Here is a 19,882-nt window from a genome sequence, read left to right as displayed (position 1 = left end):
TTTCTGGAATGGTAAATAGTCACCTTTTTAGGAAAATATTTTTTGCCAGTCATAGCTTCATTGCTGGGAGTAGATGCCATGGATGGGAAGAAGGCCATGAAAGAATGCTTTTTATATTCCAATTTATATTGGAGTGTGTATATATATAAATATATTGGTGTATACTCCAGATATGACTGAAATGACTAAATAACAATAAAAAGAAGAAGATCCAATAGGGATCTTTAAAAATCTAACCTCCAACAACAATAACAATGAATTTTAAAGGATGTAAGAAGTGAGAAAATATCTCAATACTATTGGATTCACAGTAGAATTTTATCAGAATTTTAAAGAAAAATAAGTAACACTCCAAAAATTATTCTCCAAAATTGAGAACCATCATGTGCACAAGAAGGAAACATTAAAATAAGAAAATAATACCAAATGATTTCAAGAAGACAAGAATACTAAGAACCTGAGAGGTGAGGAAAAGTCTTTTGTGGGAGATGGCAACTGAGTTGTATCTTGAAGGAAAAAAGGATAGAAAACTGAGGGCTTTGGGAATTAAGAATAGAGACTGCATTTCATTCCTCATTTTCTCTCAATGTCTAGCAGAGTTCCCTGCTCCTATAGTGCAGGAGCATCTGAGGAGGGTAGGACTATGAGGAAATGTCAGATTAACAACATAAAATATTGGAATCATAAGATGTCACCAGAAAGTCTGAAGGTACAGAAAAGGGAGATTGAATTGATCTCCATATTAACTTCATAATTTTCCTTTAGATTGCTTGTATGTGAAATAATGGAAAGAGTTCTTGATTTCAAGTCAGAAGAACTGGAAATCCAAACCCTGTAACTGGTATGGATTCCTAAATGGATATAAATAAACCACAGCCTTTTAACTAGCCAGTTTTTTTTCCCCATCCAAAAAAAAAATGCTTAAAAATAACATTGCCAAATCTGTTTTATAGTTTTAAGAAATATGGTTTGCAAATTTTACAATACTTGAGAAATGCTAATTATTTTATTCTATCTTCATTTCTATTTATTTCTCTGATTTGAGTGTTTTCCCCAGTAACATTTAGCATTTAAAAAGTTAGATACTTCTTCTTCTGTTTTCTTTCTCTATTCTCATATTAATACTCAGTCTTCAATTAGTGTTCAGCATACCTTGATAAATGAGAGATTTTTTTTCTCTAAATAACTAGATTCCCTCATTCTTTTTTGCACTAGTGCAGGGCTAGCTTGTGCAGGGGGTCCAAAGGAGCTGAGCAGGACAAATAGGGTCTGCATCAAAGTAAGACAAGAGTCATGGGGTAGATTGAATAAGGAACTGATGGAAGTGATGCTCCTACTTCCTCAGGCTCCTTCAGGCTTTATTTTTATACTGTATCATGATCACTTAATTTTCCTGATTACATATACATTTCTTTAGGTCAACATAGTCTTTAGACATGACTTATTGACCTTTATATGTTATTGTATTTGACATTTAATATTTGAGTAAGTTTTTTAGGGTTAAATGTTAATTATTGATTACATTATGCAAAACTAATAATGAAAGGTAAATGCTATACAAGGTTAAATGTCAGTGAATTTTGTTAGTTTACTTATGTCTTCTTTGTCATGGATTGTTTGATTCCTCTATTTCCCTGACTTGGAACTGTGTACATAGACATTCAGGGTAATTCCTAGTTATACTTTAACCATCTATTGGTTCCTAGACATACTGATCTTTTCTGAGTCTAAGTTGGTGAACACCATTATTTCCTATACCTTTTGATTCTCTCCCATAGTGACAATTTTTTCCATGGTGTTCTCTCCTTTATCATTTGTCTCAGTGAGAGATTAGTTTTATTAGGACAGAATATGCATGTGGAATCATTTCTAGTTAACTTGCCCAAATTCTCCTTGTCACCAGATTTTTTCAGATAATGTTTAGTGCTGTAATCAAGCTAATTATAAATAGTATAGGAAATAGTAGTCCACTAATGAGAATCATGAAAGGAAATGTTGTTTCTGCATGAGTGCTGTGCATATTTGATCTCAGTGCTGGGCTTTGTTAATCAGCTTAGAGACTGTGGCTCCCAACACTAAAGAAAAAAACAAAAATGACAAGAAGCTGAGAGTCCTTCAAGGTCACCCTGAAAGTCAGTGGATGGGTCTGGTTATCAATTTAGAAGACTTTTCTAAAGTCCTTAGTTTGACCACTGTACCCCACTGATTCTCACCACACCAAATTGTAGACTGACTTTATGTGCATTGTAAAAAAGAAAATTCAAGCTTCTTTCAGGGTTAAAGTACACTTCATGTAATATTGGTCTTATTTAGTGATGTGATTATTCAGTTTTGTTATACAAACATAGAAGATCATAATCCCTTAGATAAAAAGTATGAGTAAATTGTGGGTGGAGGCTTTAGACACCAACCTTAACTCTCTCTCAGGGTTATTGGGGAAGGTGAATAAATACCTTTTTTGCTTTTTGCTTGATTTGGCTTTCCTTGATTCAGTCCAGTTCTTTGACTTCACTCAATCAGTTTACACCTGTGCAGCACAGAAGCAACCTCAGTCCTTTAGGACAGCAAAGATCCCTATACCAGACATGAGGCAAAGAACTGCTTTCAACAAGATAAAGCTGATTTTCCTGGCTATCTGCTCCTTTACTCTGGGTAAGGTTTTATTTATTTATTTTTTGGTTGTTTGTTTGTTTTGTTTATTTTATTTCTCCTTCTTAAAAAAATAGCTGCTTAGAACTCTTAGTAGTAAGTATCTCAGCTAAAAATCTGGTCAGTTTTTTTAAAAAGCAAATTTCTTTTTTTATTATTAACAATCACAAATATTTCACTATATAAAAAATTGAGAAAAAACTGATAACTTTAGTTGCATAAAGACTAGTATTTCTGATAGAGTTCCAAATCTTGAAATGGCTTTCCTGTGGTTTTTATCAGAAGAAACTGCTGATTATATGAATTCAGCAACAGGAAAAGGGAGCTGACACTGTGGGCTACCTCTTGAACTCCAAGAAATCTCATTTAGAGCAGGCACAAGAATTTCTGGCTTTGATCTAGTCAAAAAAAGAGTCATTTAAGACAACAAATAAAAATGATAATAAAAATATTCTTTGCTTAAAGACAATGGTCTGAAATTATGAAATGGAAACACTCCAGTAATTTTCTAGCTCTTTCAAGACAAAAGAAAAAAAAATCCCTTCAGATAATTGAAATTTTGGAATGTCAGGATTGGAAAGAACCTCAGAGATTATCATTTCAACACTCATATTTTATAGTGGGAACTGAGGTCAAGAGAGAATAAAGAGATTACATCAAATTAAAAAGCTTCTGTACAAACAAAACCAATGTAAACAAGATTAGAAGGGAAGCAACAAACTAGGAAAACATCTTCACAGTTAAAGGATCTGATAAAAGCCTCATTTCCAAAATATATAGAGAACTGACTCTAATTTATAAGAAACCAAGCCATTCTCCAACTGATAAATGGTCAAAGGATATGAACAGACAATTTTCAGATGATGAAATTGAAATTATTACCACTCATATGAAAGAGTGTTCCAAATCATTATTAATCAGAGAAATGCAAATTAAGACAACTCTGAGATACCACTACACACCTGTCAGATTGGCTAAGATGACAGGAAAAAATAATGATGATTGTTGGAGGGGATGCGGGAAAACTGGGACACTGATACATTGTTGGTGGAGCTGTGAACAAATCCAACTATTCTGGAGAGCAATCTGGAATTATGCCCAAAAAGTTATCAAACTGTGCATACCCTTTGATCCAGCAGTGTTTCTACTGGGCTTATACCCCAAGGAGATACTAAAGAAGGGAGAGGGACCAGTATGTGCCAAAATGTTTGTGGCAGCCCTGTTTGTAGTGGCTAGAAGCTGGAAATTGAGTAGATGCCCATCAATTGGAGAATGGTTGGGTAAATTGTGGTATATGAATGTTATGGAATATTATTGTTCTGTAAGAAATGATCAGCAGGGTGAATACAGAGAGGCTTGGAGAGAATTACATGAACTGGTGCTAAGTGAAATGAGCAGAACCAAAAGATCATTACATACGTCAACAATGATACTGTATGAAGATGTAATCTGATGGAAGTGGATTTCTTTGACAAAGAGACCTAATTCAGTTTCAATTGATCAATGATGGACAGAAGCAGCTACACCCAAAGAAAGAACACTGGGAAATGAATGTAAATTGTTTGCATTTTTGTTTTTCTTCCCGGGTTATTTTTACCTTCTGAATCCAATTCTCCCTGTGCAACAAGAAAACTGTTTGGATCTGCACACATACATTGTATCTAGGATATACTAGGACATATTCAACATATATAGGACTGCTTGCCATCTAGGGGAGGGGGTGGAGGGGGAGGGAAAACTCGGAACAGAAGTGAGTGCAAGGGATAATGTTGTAAAAAAAATTTACCCTGGCATGAATTCTGTCAATAAAAAGTTACTATAATAATAAAAAAAAGAGAGAGAGAGAGAGAGAGAGAGAGAGAGAGAGAGAGAGAGAGAGAATAAAGAAAAGGTCAAAACATTAGCGGAAACTGGAGTAGAAGACAGGTGGCTTGTCTTATTGTTTTTTAGCATTAATCATACTGATTCTCTGCAGAAGCCATTTTAAAACTGTCTTTTTTCAACTACAATGTTTAATTGAAGTAAAGGAGTGGGAACCGGAAGGATATGAGATCCTGCTAAGTGAGGTCAGTGAATCTAAAGAAGGGAGGGAATCAATATGAATTGGTAGAAAGGATGAGGGGAAGGAGAACTGTACTGGGAGAGATTTCTTCCAAAAACCTGTGAATTTTCTCTGATGGCCAAAATCATTGGCCAAATAAATTTAAGACTTGTGTGGTTTTGTTGTTTCTAGATTTCTTATAAAGTTATTAGTTTCCATTTGCTAAATTCAAATTGTTAAGGAATGATTTTCTTTAGTGAGTATCTCTTTTTCCATTTGGTAAATTTTATTTTTTAAGGAGTTTTTTTTTCTTTTTCTATGAATTTTATGCCTTTTTTAAAATTTGGCCAGTCCTGCTTTTTGATGCATTCTTCTCCTCATTAGCTTTATGTATTTTTTTTACCATTTGACCTAGCCTGCTTTTTAAGGTATTATTTTCTTTAATAACTTTTTTATATGTCTCCTTTACCAAACTGCTGACTTTTTATTTTTCATGATTCTCTTGCATTATTCTCATTTCTCTTCCCAATTTTTCCATCATTTTTCTTACTTAATTTTCAAAATCCTTTTTGAGCTCTTTCTTCCATGACCTGAGACCAATTCATATTTTTCCTAAAGACTTTGGATGTAGGAGCTTTGATGTTATCTTTTTGTGAGTGTGTGTTTTGATCTTCCTTGTCACCACAGTGACTTTTCATGGTCAAAATCTTTTCCTATCATTTCCTTATTTCCCCAGCCGATTATTTGATTTTTAATTCTTTGTTAATAGAACTCTGCTTTCAGGGTGAAGAGTATAACTCCAAAGTTCAGGGGTTTTGTGTGACTATTTTCAATATACTTATGAAGGACTTGTAAGTTTCAGTTCTTTCAAGGGAGTATGATCTGAGGAGCGATGTTTATTATATTCCTGTTCTTTTCTCTGTTGTGTGAGTGAGCACAATCACCCTTTTCTAGTGCTGGAATGGCAATGAGGGTTCCTGCTCCATTGTGCCTATAAGCTCCAGTGCTTTTTCTCACCCTAGGACTGACACCCAAGACTATGACTTGGGCAAAGCAACAGAATCTTGTCTCAGTGCCACCAGAAACCCCTATAATCTTTTTCTTTTAGTTGTTTGACCCCCTTACTCTCTGTGGGATAAGGGCTCCAGAAGTAGTCACTCTGACTATAGATTCAGTGGCTCCCAAGACCTGCTCATGGTTTAGTGGAACCTGGTCTGTGTTGGTACAGCTTCTGTTGGACTGTGCTCCACTTTCACCTTGGTATAACAGATATTTCTTGCCAAACTTCAAAGTTATCTTTGGCCAGAAAATTATTTCATCCTATTCTTTTCTGGGTCCTGGCACTCTAGGAATTATTTTATGGCATTATTTAAAGGTGTACAAAGTAGTCTTGCAGAGGGCACAGGTGACTTGCTGCTTTTTTTCTGCACTCTCTTGGCTCTGCTTCCATCAATTCTTTTAAAAGATAAAAAAGTCATAATTATCCATCTTTGGGATAATCCTCACAATATTCAGTACTAAAATAGCTACTTTTCTTAGGGTCTTTCTGTCAGAATTCCATTGAAACAAAAGATGAGAATGAGATAAATAATACATTCTATCGGGTAATTTAGTATTATAAGTGCTGATTATCTTATGGGAGAAATAGTTTCAGAACTTCTTATCCCCTTCGATGGCCACCCACTGGGCTGCCTATGGATTTTGCTTTTCTCCTCTTAACATTTTTTAATAACCTAAGATCTAATGGGACATGGGAGATTGGTCATTTGTGAAAAATTAAAATTCATATTTTAGAGAAATTGGGAAAACTGACTAAAAGCAGTCATGATAATCTCTAGCAGAACATAGCCTCTTTTCTGTTATATAATTCCAATTTAGCTTATTTTAACAAAAATGTGCTGGGTTAAATGAAGTTATTAATGAAGTGTCAAATGACTGCACAACTGGTTCATATGTCTTGACTCTATATCACAAAACAGCCTACTCTCCCCAACTGGGGTTCATAATTCAGCATTTCTAAACTTTAGAGAAATTCATGTCTAAGTGACATTTTTCTAGTGTATATCAACACCACATACAATGCACTCTGTAAAAGTTTGTTGATTAAATGGGCAAACGAACATCTTCCACAGAAGATATATAGAAATATGTGTATTGATATCAAATTATTTATTTTTGTGAGGACCTATGGAATGGTGTAAAATGCTCAGAATTTGTCTTTATAAGATATTGATCGGCTGTGCAACCTTAGGCAGATTACTTGACTCCTATGAGCCCAAGTTTCTCCAGCTGTAAAACTGGTGTAATACTACTACTCACCTTTCAGGATTGTAAACAACATTTTGTTAACAAGTAAATCTTATAGAAATATTATTTGCTATTGTTATAATATCTGCTGAATGTACATTTTCTTTTTCTGAAATACAAAACAATCTAGCATGGTTTTATTATTACCCTTAATTTATAGGTAAGTAACCTGAGGCCCAGAGTATTGAAGTCACTTTCCCAGGATGGTGGAGCTGAGCAGAGATGCTGAAAGCACCCATCTTCTAGTGCACTGATGATTGGAGTCATTTCTTTTGCCTTCCCAGTGAAACTATCCTCCTCTCTCTCATTATAACACAGGGCAGCAGCAGCCTTCAGTGCCAGTAGTGGATACTGAATATGGGAAAATCCAAGGCATACAAATGAGACTACAAGGATTTGACATACCTGTCCATGTTTTTCTGGGAGTTCCCTTTGCCAAACCTCCTCTCGGACCCTTGAGATTCACTCCACCTCAGCCTCCTGAGCCCTGGGAGTATGTGAAGAACACCACTACCTACCCACCTTTGTAAGCTATCACTCTTCAGCTTCTTGGGAAGGGAGGGGTTACGTTGGAAGAGAACATGAAGAAAACTGTTTTTGTTCTTGGATTAATTTCTAGTCAAACTATTTTAGAATCTTTCACTCCCCCCCCCCCCAAACTCAGGAAAGGATTCCTGTTTCTTTATGTTTTTGACCCTAGCTTAAACCCCTTACAAAGTTGGAGGACCTGGAGAGGGTGGAGAACCACTCAGTTCACAGTATGCTGCTTCCGAACTATGAAATAATTCACATACTAGGGAAATTTCAGTCTAAATTAATAAATAATGGCACTTCTGTGGTTGCCAAACCTGAATAGAGGATGCTCGCACTACTTTATTTGCTTACTTATATCACCTAGCAGGATGGCAAGTTACCTCTGCTTTCATTGATCTGGTGTACTAGGAGCATACTCATTCATAAAGCATGCACTCTATTGCCTTTATATGATGGATATAAAACAAGTGGTTTGAAGGAAAAAAACCTTGGAATCATAATTAGGATTCTAGCTCCAACTCTGCTACTTTAGAGCCGTGCCATCCTGGACCTGTGACTCAACCTCTCTGCTTTCTCATTTCTCCAGTGGGGATGAGATGACTACTCTACTTACCTCCACAATCTTGGTGTGTAAACTAGAAGCATTATTGGTGTAACATCACTAATAGTCATAAGAAATGTTTGAGACATTGGAAATGTACATTTTAGTAGAATGAAAAAGGTGCAATCTGAAGGAGCAGCTCTAGGGATTTTGCATTTGATCAATCTTACAGGTACTCCAATGTTACATAAAGTAGATTGAATTTCATACTTTCTCCCTTTATATAAATCTTCCTTTTTCTGTTTTGTGTTCTCTAAACCAGTAAATATTTTATTCATAGTGAGACAAAATCCCAAAAGACTCTAAATTCTATCTTTGGCAGGAGAGAAAACTGAGGACCTGGATAGGTAAATCCAAAGTCAAACAGAAAGTCATTGGGTCTTTTAGGAACTGAAAGAAAATGAAAGAAATTGACCAAACTAGTCACTAGTGATGAGCTGGTGTCAGAGGATCTGAGTTGTCCCTTTGTTTCTAAAAGTTATTTCCTCTGTGACCATTGACAGAATATTTTTCCTCCCTGAACATTATTTTCCTCATGAAAGTTTTTTATTCAGTGATTTCTATGGACTCTATCAGCTTTAAAACTATTGAATGATCCTATGACCCCAAAACAGGCTTTTCTGAGGTGCTGCTATAAAGAAATGATTTTTACCTGTTTCATTGGCCAGGTGCTCCCAGAATATAACTGTGTCACAGACACTCTCTAAGCTTTTCTCCTTACGGAATGAAAGTTTTCCAATAAGATCTTCTGAAGATTGTTTGTACCTAAATATTTATACACCATCTGACTTGGTGACGAAGACCAATTTACCGGTAAGAAGCCTAGGACTATAGTTGGCTATCACTTTGGAACTGGTAGGTGAATTATGATTCTTTTTTCCATCCATAGTACAAGATAATAGGGAAGCAACTCTTGACCTAGAGAGGCTAGCAATAGGTTCATGTCTTCTCCTGTTGCCAGTGATCAGAGTCTATGTATGATTTTAGAAATAATTAGTTTTGTGTACTGTGCTTGTTAGCACAGTATTTGGTACATAGGAAACTCTTAAGTAAGGATATTTATTCCTCCATTTATTTGTTCAGTTCTGTTCTCTACAAACAAGCAGGACAATTCCACAGATATTTGAAGACAGTGCTCATGCTTCCCTGAATCTGCTTTAGCTAAATTAAACATCTCATAAATTCAACCAATCCTCATGTAGAGAATATCAAGTCTTCTAATCACTTTTTTCCTCTCATTTAATCTGCTTACATTATATCTGAGTTGGAAGGAAATTACCTAAACCAACCCATAGCTATATAGGACTCCATTATATAATTATATGTGTATCCCAAATAGTCATCTATCTTCTATTTGAAGATATGGAGTTAGACATTTTACAGAAGGAAACTGTCACTGTTTCTATTGTAGCCTTTTATACTGAAGAAAACAATCCTGACCCCTGTTCTCCATGACAATTTTGCAAATATATAAATTCAGCTGTTATGTTCCACCCTATCCTCCTCAAATCTCCTTTGTTTCTTCAACTGACTTAAATGTGGGAAAGTAAATTATTTACCAATTTTTCTCATCTCTAACATTTCCTTCTCTAACCTATCCACATAGATTGAAAGAGCATTATTATCTGTTGTATTTCTTTTTGACATTTTAAATAAACTTGGTACAGTAAGTCCTATGAAGATATTAGCAATGTGGTTTGGAGAGAAATGAAGATCTCACCATTTTTCTAAAGACACTGATCCGATGACCTAGACCATTTAGAAATTCATTTTCAGAGGTTTTCTCAATTCTGGATTCTTTTGACCAAAACAATTTTCCCTTCATTCCTCAGGTTATGGTGTGGATCCATGGAGGGGGATTGATGATGGGTGAGGCTTCAACTTATGATGGGCTGGCTCTCTCAGCCCTTGAAAATGTGGTAGTAGTGACCATTCAGTACCGCCTGGGAATCCTTGGGTTTTTTAGGTAAGATCTGGAGTCTGATAACTCAACTGACACAAAATTAGACATGTGAATCTTCTCTTGCAATAAAGCCACTAGAATAACTCACCTCTGAAATTCTCTAATTTTTATAGCAACTGCTTTTAACAGGCTCTCAAAGCATGGAGTGATCTCATCCTACCATAGAGTATTTCTATTTCCTGATTTGCTTTCCTAGAATCAGGCATATGCGGGGGCTTATCTGGCAACTTCTGTAATGGAATTTCCTTGAGGTCAGGGACTATGGCAAGTCCAGTGGCTAATGCACTGAATTTATAAATAAGTCTTATCAATATCTCTAGTACACTACAGTTGACCATATGTATCCAGGGATATAAATAGATAACTAACCAATTTAATAAGCATGAGTTGAAAATCTTTTTATATATTCACTTATTTTGTCTGTGACTATTGAGGACTTTATATGTGCAAACTATGCAATTCAGTTAAACAAACATTTATTTTAATACCTAACATGTACATGTTGGATGGGAGAGGAAGGCAAAGATAGACATGGCAGTCATCTTGTTTTCAAGCAGTTTACAATAAATGGGAGGGAGAGCCTAAGTAAACACATAGGTATGATACACGGGCAATTAGTTCCGTGGAAATATTCCATCTCTGGAAATTGTGGCTCTTTTTGAAATATGGCTCCTAATGTGTGCCATATATCCAATACTTGAATTCTTCCAATCAAGTTTACTCCAAATTCAATGTAGGAACAGATAATTTAATAGAAATCATAATGGATTTTGATTCAGAAGGCATGATTTCAAACTTCTTCATTCAAATATATTGCTAATACTTTGCACAATGTTTTTCTTGTTCAGTTTGACTCACTTTACATTAGTTCATATAAATCTTTCTAGCTTTTCTGAAACCTTTGTCATTCCTTATGGCACAGTAGCATTCCATTGCAATCATATGTCACAATATATCTACCCACTCCCAAATGATGGACATCCCCTCAATTTTTAATTCTTTGCCACCATCAACAGTATGTTAGTGTCTCAATTTTTACATAGTACACTCCAACATTATCATTTCTATTTTCTGTCATATTAGTCAATCTGATGGGCATGAAGTAGTACTTCAGAGTTCTTTTAATTAGCATTTTTCTAATCAATAGTGATTAAACTTTTTTATATGATTATAGATAGCTTTGATTTCTTCTTCTTAAAACTACTTTTATATCTTTTGACCATTTCTAAATTTGGGAATGATATTATTCTTATTGATTTCATTCAGTTCTCTATATATTTAGTAAATGAGGCTTTTATCAGAGAAACTTGCTTTAATACCTTCCTCCCACAAGTTTCCTACTTTTCTTCTAAGTTTTACTACATTGGATTTGTTTGTACAAATCCTTTTTAATTTAATATAATAAAAATTATACATTTTACTTCTGATTTTTATCAAATTTTTCCTTTATACATAGATATTCCATGCATCCTTATTTGCTTATGATCTCTCTCTTTATATCCAGATATTTTAAATAGACTTTCTCTTTCTATCTCTTCCTTCAGGACTTTGTTGGTAATATATGTAAATGTGAGTGATTTATGTAGCTTCATTTTTATTCTGTAACTTTGCTTAAATTGTTAATAATTAAAACTAATTTTTAGCTGATTATCAGAAATTCTCAAAGTATACCATCATATCATTTGCAAAGTATGATAGTTTTGTTTCCTTGATGCCTATTCTAATATTTTGAATTTATTTTTCTTCTCTAATGGCTATAACTAACATTCCTAAAACTATCAGCATAATTGATTATGTTAATAACCAAACAGAAATTGTGTGATTATATCAATAGATATAGAAAAAGCATTTGACAAAATACAACATCCATTACTGTTAAAAACACTAAAGAACATAGGAATAATGGAGTATGCCTTACAATGATCAGTAGCATCTAACTAAAACCATGAGCAAATAGATGTAATAGGGATAAAATATAAGCATTCTCAATAACATCAGAAGTGAAACGAGGTTGTCTACTATAACCATTACTATTCAATAGTGTATTAGAAATGTGAACTTTGTCAATAAGAAAAAGAAATTAAAGGAATTTTTTTTTTTACCAATTGTTCTTATAGTAACAGCCAGTATTTTCAAGGCTATATTATTGGGCCTTTCAACTACTCCATTATGTGTGAACTATTATTTATTTCAAGTTTACAAATTAGTAAAATGAGTTTCAGAAAGATTAAGTATTTTTAATCCATGGTCATATGATTTGGAATATCTCAAATCATATTTGAACCCAGTTTCTCTTAACTACCACTAGCCCAGTTTCTTTCCATTGCATTATATTATACTGCCTTCAATTTCCTGACCTCAACTCACCATTATTCAGTAATTATATTGTTTTCTAATAGTTATTCTCTTTTTTAATACATCTACCTCTTCTCTTTTCCTTCCTTAAAGCACTGGAGATGAACATGCTAGGGGAAACTGGGGTTTTTTAGACCAAGTGGCTGCACTCCGCTGGGTCCAGAAGAACATTGGTAATTTTGGAGGAGACCCAAGCTTGGTGACCATCTTTGGAGAGTCAGCAGGAGGTTTTAGTGTTTCAGCACTGGTGAGTTTTCAGGGTGCCAGGTCTTGGTCGAAGAGATTACTGGTAGTGAATCTTAGCAGAGTGGGAACCCTAGAAATGAACAAAATTGGCCATGCCTCAAAACTCAAAAACTATAGATAGCTAATACTAAATAATTATGGTGATATTGAATGTACTTATTTTTCAAAAATATCATGACTCACATTTTAAAAGAGCTTTAAAATCACTTTCCTCACAGCTTCACTCTTAATTAGGTAGCACAAGCATTATTATTCTACTTTTAGAGTTGTGAAACCAACACTCTTAGAAATAAAGTGGTTGTACTTTCATTATCATGAAGTATATTAACTAGGGAAACCAGGAGGTGGGACTGAGGAAGAGCATTCCAGGCACAGGGGACAGTTAGTAAAAATACCTGAAATTGAATGATGGAGTGTCTTGTTCAAGGAGCAAAGAGTTTAGTGTCACTGATTCACAGCTTACATAGGGAATGGGGTTATAAGGTGTAAGAAGATAGAAAAGAGGGTGGAGATAGAAAGGGAAGGTTTTATTAAACAGTCATAGTATATTTTGTGTTGGAAGTGATAGTGCTGATTGAGGTAGGAGCAAGGAATTTAATGGAAAATGAACTGGAAAGAGTGAGACTTATGGCAGGAGAATCAATTAACAGTCTATTGAAAATAAGAAAGAAAATGAGGGCTTATACCAGAATACTGTCAGATAAGGGAAAGGGAAATATGAGAGCCACAGCTATGTAGATGGTGGCCTTACTTTTTTTGGCTGAAATTTTGACCCATTCAATGAATTAGCCAGAACTTGCTTGACTTATGACTCATCTTTTATCCCAGCACTCTATAATTATAATAGTAACTTATTTGACACCATCTGGGTACAGAACCAGAGACTGGTCTGGACCTTTATGCAGCCACAATTCTCAGGACTTATTGATTTCCAGGCCTTCATGGATCCAAATTCATTGGATTTTTGTTCGAATATTAATATTTCATTACTTAGAAGTTTATTGCCTACTTTAAATAGAAATTTCCCTTGGAGAAGTAGTATATTATGTATAGAAAAATTGCACATGTTTAACATATATTGGATTACTTGCTGTCTAGGGAAGGAGGTATGGGAAAGAGAAGGAAAAAAAATTGGAATACATGGTTTTGTAAGGGTGAATGTTGAAAATTATGCATATGTTTTGAAAATAAAAAGAGAGAAGTGGTATATTAAAACCTGATTGACCATTGCCATTGTATAAATTAGTGACTAGATATTTAAATCTTGCTTGATCTTTTGGCATATTTGCAATCAGCTTATGGGAAATAGTGGTATTTGTGCTAAGACATAGGAAAAGTTGAGGTAGCATAAACCCATTTCCTCATACTTGTAACAATCAACAATTTTTGCCCTTACATGGAAGTCATTTATTCTTATCCATAAAAACTATACCAAGGTAAGTAATCGGCACTGGCTGCATTGAAGGCATCAGGTTTTATTTAATTTCTTGACTTTGCTCTCTTAATTAGGGCAAGGTCTAAACCAAGATTCCTTGAATAATACCTTCATGAGTATAGGTTTATCATGAGATTTCCTAAGCATGAGCTTTTGATGAGAGGAGGAAATTCAGAGAAAAATGGACTTGGGGGAAAAGGATGGAAAGCAATCTGTGAAGAGAAAGGGAATAGGCAAAGAAGTTAATGGGTAGTAGGAGGAAAAACAATCCACTTTCACAATTTTCCCAGGATTTCTTTAAATCAGTGTAGTATATATTTCTAAATAAAACCAATAATTCTTGTATTAATAATTTCATTTCTTTGAGAATCTTATTAATAAGCTAAATTCCAGGATTATACACAAACAACACGAGATATTTCACCAAGAAGAAAAATAATCCTAAATGTATTTATTATAGTCTCACTTCAGGGAGCTGGTCATTGTATGGTATTTCCTGAGCACAAGTACGCTTTCCCTGACCCCTTTAATTGGTTCTTTTAAATCATGTTGTGAACCATTTTAGCGTCTGGATTAAATACCATTAAATATGTCTTCAAAGTAATGTTTTAAAAGAATTTTGAGGGAAAGAAAAACCCTAGAGTTAAAACTCTGTGTGAAGGGACAGATTCTGGCACACTCATGTCTGCATTCCATATGCAGTTATTAAATTTGACCTACGTATAAGGCACTAGGTTTGGTATGAGGATACAGAGACAAAAAGAAGTAGTTCCAAATTTCAAGAAGTTTTCATTCTACTGGAGGGGAACAAAATGTACACAGATAAATCAGAGACTACAACTGAGAAAGCCTCTATTGAGAGGAGTACTGAATCATGACAGAGCTAGTGTTCTAGCTAAAGGGAAGAAATGTGTCCTCTGGTGGTTCTTGTTTTAACTTGTGATTTCATTAGTATAGAGATCTCCTGATGAGAAAAATGCAGATTAGCAATTATTTCCTGTAAATAATGATAAGTTGACATTTGTCAAGGGTTACACAGTCAGTAGGTACCAAGGGAAAAAGAAGAATCCTAGTTTTCTGATTCCAAGGCTGTATTATAGCAAGGCCTCTGTCTTTATTTTCTCTTAGTATTTAATTATTTTGCTAATTATTAAATTCTAAGTAGTTGTTATTGTTGTTACTCTTTAATTCTAATATAGGAAGTCAGGATTTGTTAGTAAACTTTAAGTTTCATGCCTTGGGACAAAGAGCTGGTTGTCCTATCCTAATTACAGTTCTGTTTTTGAATCATAATTTTATTTTCCTTCTGTTTTTCTCTCAGATGCTATCTCCTTTGACTAAGAATCTCTTCCATCGGGCCATTTCCCAGAGTGGGGTTCTCTTTATGGAATCTCTGTTTAGTTCTAACATCAAACCAGCTGCTGAGGTAGGTTCTTTTTATTATGACAGTCCCAAAACTTAACTTAATGTATATACATAGGGGTGTTAAAGAAACACTATACAACTACTAGTCTCACCACCTTAATTGAGGCCCTGAGTGGGGAAATGACACTATTCTCATACCGTAGGAATTAAGGGAGCAAAGCCAGAATTTCAATCTATGTCTTCTGACTCCAGATACAGCACATTCTCCATAAACCAAGTTGTTCCACATTCAGGCATACCATGGTTTTGAGAGATCTATGCTATTCTCATAGACTGATAGCAAATAGTGTTCTTTGTTAATATTTTGTTGCAGAAAATAGCAACTTTTGCTGGATGTAAAACCACAACATCATCTATCTTGGTTCACTGTATGCGGCAGAAAACAGAGGAAGAGATCCTAAACATAACTCAGAAAATGGTAGGTGATCTTATAGCTCCCATCTCCTGCCTTTGAATAATTTTCATTGTATTTGATCACTTCAACATTTCAAATTCCCCAAGGGAACATGAATGCTCTCCCATGGCTGAGATGCTCCAATCTCCAGAATTAAAGGTTGCTGTATTTTACTGGGAGGGAAGTGGGGGTGTTTTCATTAGAGACAATAGCTTGCAAATGTTGACATTTAGTGGAAGCAGAGAAAAATATTTCAGATCTCAATATCAGGGGGTACAGGGAAGTAATGCTGTGGTTAGAAGTGGGGTGGTGCTCTTCACTGGGAAAGAGTTTACTTCCTATGATGCAATTAGCAAACCATCTGATAGCTTCCTATTTTCCCCTTTTATTTTTGTTAATTGTGTGCTAGGCTTGGCTGTTTCTCTATTGAAGGATTCTCTATTGAAGGGATTGTCTATATTACCTAGATTATGATGTTGTTTGAAAAAAATCTTGATTTCCTTATCCTACAGCTCTAATTATAATAAAAATCATCTTTGTTTGAAAATCATCTAGTAATAATATGGTTCTAGGGTTTATTTCTGATGTCTACCTGCCTGATCTCAAGGATCTCAAGAGTTTTTGAGGCCCTTTCTGTCCACTAATACCATAAAATCAAGTATTTCTGAAATTTTGTCCTTATAATGAAGACTAAGGTAAAGGAGGAGGCAGAGCAGTTGCTTGTGAGCCCTGGAGCTTCAGAGAACCTGAATTATTGCTTTTCTTTGAAAAACCTAATGACTGTTACTACATGAAGCATCCTCTCAGGAATGCTGGCTCTAAATCAGGACTCAGATTTAGAAGAACAAAATGCACCCATGGGATATTTTATTTAGATCCACCAAAACCTTAAACAAATTGTGGATGTTGTCCAGACAAGTAGAAGCCTAAGTAGTTTGTTGGGATTGGAAAGACTTGCATAATTTTTAAAATTCTCTTCTTATGGAACCAGTTTGTCAGGGACTGGTGAAGAATTTAGTAAAATTCAGAGATTATAGTGACATAGAAGAAAGATTAGGCCTCTCTGATATATTAAAAATTCAATGATTACTCTTCCTATATAAGTTTCAGGAACATTGGCAGAATTTCCACCAAATACAATCTTTGTTGCAGGCATATATGAATAGATATTGTCTTTTCTTCCAAGTTTTTCTTGGAATGGAGGCAGAATGTTCTGGGGAGCAGGGATGGGCTATGAAAGATTAGACATGAAGAAAAAAATTTGAGAAAAAGAGCCACCAATTTTATTTCTAAGATGGTTTACCTCACTTATATTTGTTAACCAAAGAATTGGTTAAGATTAGGTAAGAGAGAAAAGCACTTGAGGCAGTGACTAAGCTTGATTTCCTAGACACCTTGCTACTTTTTTTTGTGCCTCATAGCTTTGGCTGGTTATATTGGGGCCCAGAGACCCTGTATACTTTTTTCCCCTGAGGATTGTCTTGAGAATTCTATGAGAATGAATATGAATGTTAAGGGAGGTAGCAAAATCAATGCTTTCTGGGAAGTCTTTTCTCCTATCCTTCTTTTGTTTACTTTCACAGGATTTTTTTCATTTGGATTTCCTAGGAGACCCTACAGAGGTAAGACATTCTCATTGTTTTAATTGCATATTTTAAATATTGACTGCTTTAAATCCTACTTAAATATGATGGATAGCTAGATGGTACAACAGATAGTGTACCAGACCTGGACTCAGAAAAATTCATCTTCCTATATATTTAAAAGAACTGTACATATTTAACCTTACCAGACTACTTGTCTTAGGAAAGAGGGAGATAATAGAGGCAGGGAGAAAAATTTGGAACACCAAAGTCTTACAAAAAGGAATGTTGAAAACTCTTTACATATATTTGGAAAATAAAATACAATTGAAATTTTTTTTTAAAAAAAGAAAGTTTCATCTTCCTGAGTTTAAATCTGGCCTCAAATACTGTGTGACCCTAGGAAACTCATTTAAACCTGCTTACTTCAGTTTATTATCTGTAAAATGAGCTAGAGAAGAAAATGACAAGTCTGCTTCAGTAACTTTGCTAAGAAAAACCAAATAGGATCAAGAGTTCTTCACAGAAGTTGGCCATGATTGAACAACATAACCACACCTCTATGGCTCATTGCTTAGTTGTAAAGGCAGCTAGATGGGCTAACAGCTAGAGCACTGGGTCTAAAGTCAGGAAGACCTAAATTCAGATCCAACTTCAGACACTAGCTGTGTGATTCTGGGCAAGTCACTTAATCCATTTTGCCTCAGTTTTCTCATCTGTAGAATGAGCAAGAAAAGAAAATGGCAAACTACTTCACTGATTTTGCCAAGCCCCAAATGCTATCACATAGTGTCAGAGATGTAACTGAAAAATGACTGAACAGAAAATATAAAGAAAAACATTAATGGAATGATCTCAATACCATATTCTTTAGCAGTAGTCAGATTTAGAACAATTAACTACTGCTGTACATTCTTCTTATTTCTTAAAAAATTGTATTTAATATTTTATTTCTTCCCAATTACATGTAAAGACAATAGTACTGTTTTGAATTCCAAATTCTCTCCATCACTCTTCCTGCATTGAGAAAACAGTTTGACATAGATGTAATCATGTGTAATCATGCAAACCACATTTCTATGGTAGTAATTCTGTGAAAGAAAATACAAATAAAAAATCCAAGAAAAATAAAATAAAAAAAATATTTCTTCGATTTGCATTCATTCTCTAAATATATATATAGTCTTACAAAATTGTCATGGAAAATATTGCTGAAAATAGCTAACTTATTCATAGTAGATTGTCATTCAATATTGCATTTATTATGTACAATGTTCTCCTATTGCTGTTTATTTCACTTTGCATTAATTCACGTCTTTCCATGTTTTTTTTTTCCTGAGACTACCTTGCTCATCATTTCTTAAAGCACAATAGGATCCCCTCACAATCATAAAATAACTTTTTTAGCCATCCTCCAATTGATGTACATTTTTAATGTCCAATTCTTTTCTACTACTAAAAGAACTACTATAAATATTTCTGTATACATAGGTCTTTTTCCTTTTTTTTTAAATCTCTTTGGGATACAAACTATTTCTTGGTCTAAAAGGTATTCATGGTTTTATAGGCCTTTGGGCAAAGTTCCAAATTACTCTTCGGAATGGATGAATCAGCATATAGCTCCATCAGTAGTATATTAGTATCCCTTCCCAATTCCCTTATTCAAATCCCTCCTAACATTTGTCATTTTCTTTTCTATCTTATTAACTAAAATGACAAGTGTGAGCTAGTATCTCATAATTGTTTTAATTTGCATTTCTCTCATCAATGGGGATTTAGAAAATATCTTTGATTATTTTGAAAATTGCCTGTTCATATATTTTGACTATTTTATCAATTGAGGAATGGCTCTTATTTCTATTAATTTGACTCAGTTTTCTTTGGAAGTCTCAGAGAAATTCATTATAAAATTTCCCCCCAATAATGATCAACTATGTATTTCCCTCCAACCTATTTTCCCCCTGTTTATTCTACTTTCTCTCTCTTTTTACCCTGTTCATTTAAAAAAATATTTTGCTTCTGACTTTTTACCTCCCTAAACTGCCCTACCTTCTCTGTTTCCCTCCCTCCTTTTCATATCCCCTTTCATCGCAACTTTCCTGTATGGTAAGATAGATTTCTGCATGTAAGTTAGCCAATTCTGATCATAGTGAGATTCATAAGTTCCCCTCTGTACTTCTTCTGTTTTCCTTTCTACTATATCTATCTCTTTTATGTCAGATTATTTAGTGTATTCTATCTCTCCCTTTCCCCTTCTATAATGCATTCTTCTTTCACATCCATTATTTTTATTTTTTTAGATAATCATATCATCACATTCAACTTACACCTCTGCTTTCTGTGTATACT

At 34.6% G+C, this 19,882-nt stretch overlaps 1 protein-coding gene across 1 annotated transcript in view; it reads left to right on the top strand.

Annotated features, from left to right (window-relative positions):
• Positions 1-19,882, top strand: part of LOC100925057 (liver carboxylesterase 1-like) — a 54,695-nt gene that overhangs the window by 15,529 nt on the left and 19,284 nt on the right. Inside the window, exons 2-8 of the mRNA XM_031949331.1 lie at positions 7,316-7,523; positions 8,801-8,945; positions 9,965-10,098; positions 12,544-12,697; positions 15,453-15,557; positions 15,870-15,974; positions 17,534-17,572. Coding sequence (XP_031805191.1) covers positions 7,316-7,523; positions 8,801-8,945; positions 9,965-10,098; positions 12,544-12,697; positions 15,453-15,557; positions 15,870-15,974; positions 17,534-17,572 — 890 coding nt within the window. The remainder of the gene's footprint in view (positions 1-7,315; positions 7,524-8,800; positions 8,946-9,964; positions 10,099-12,543; positions 12,698-15,452; positions 15,558-15,869; positions 15,975-17,533; positions 17,573-19,882) is intronic.

Source organism: Sarcophilus harrisii, chromosome 2 (assembly GCF_902635505.1).
Source record: "Sarcophilus harrisii chromosome 2, mSarHar1.11, whole genome shotgun sequence".
NCBI lineage: Eukaryota > Metazoa > Chordata > Mammalia > Dasyuromorphia > Dasyuridae > Sarcophilus > Sarcophilus harrisii.
This window is presented reverse-complemented; position numbering and strand designations above follow the sequence as displayed.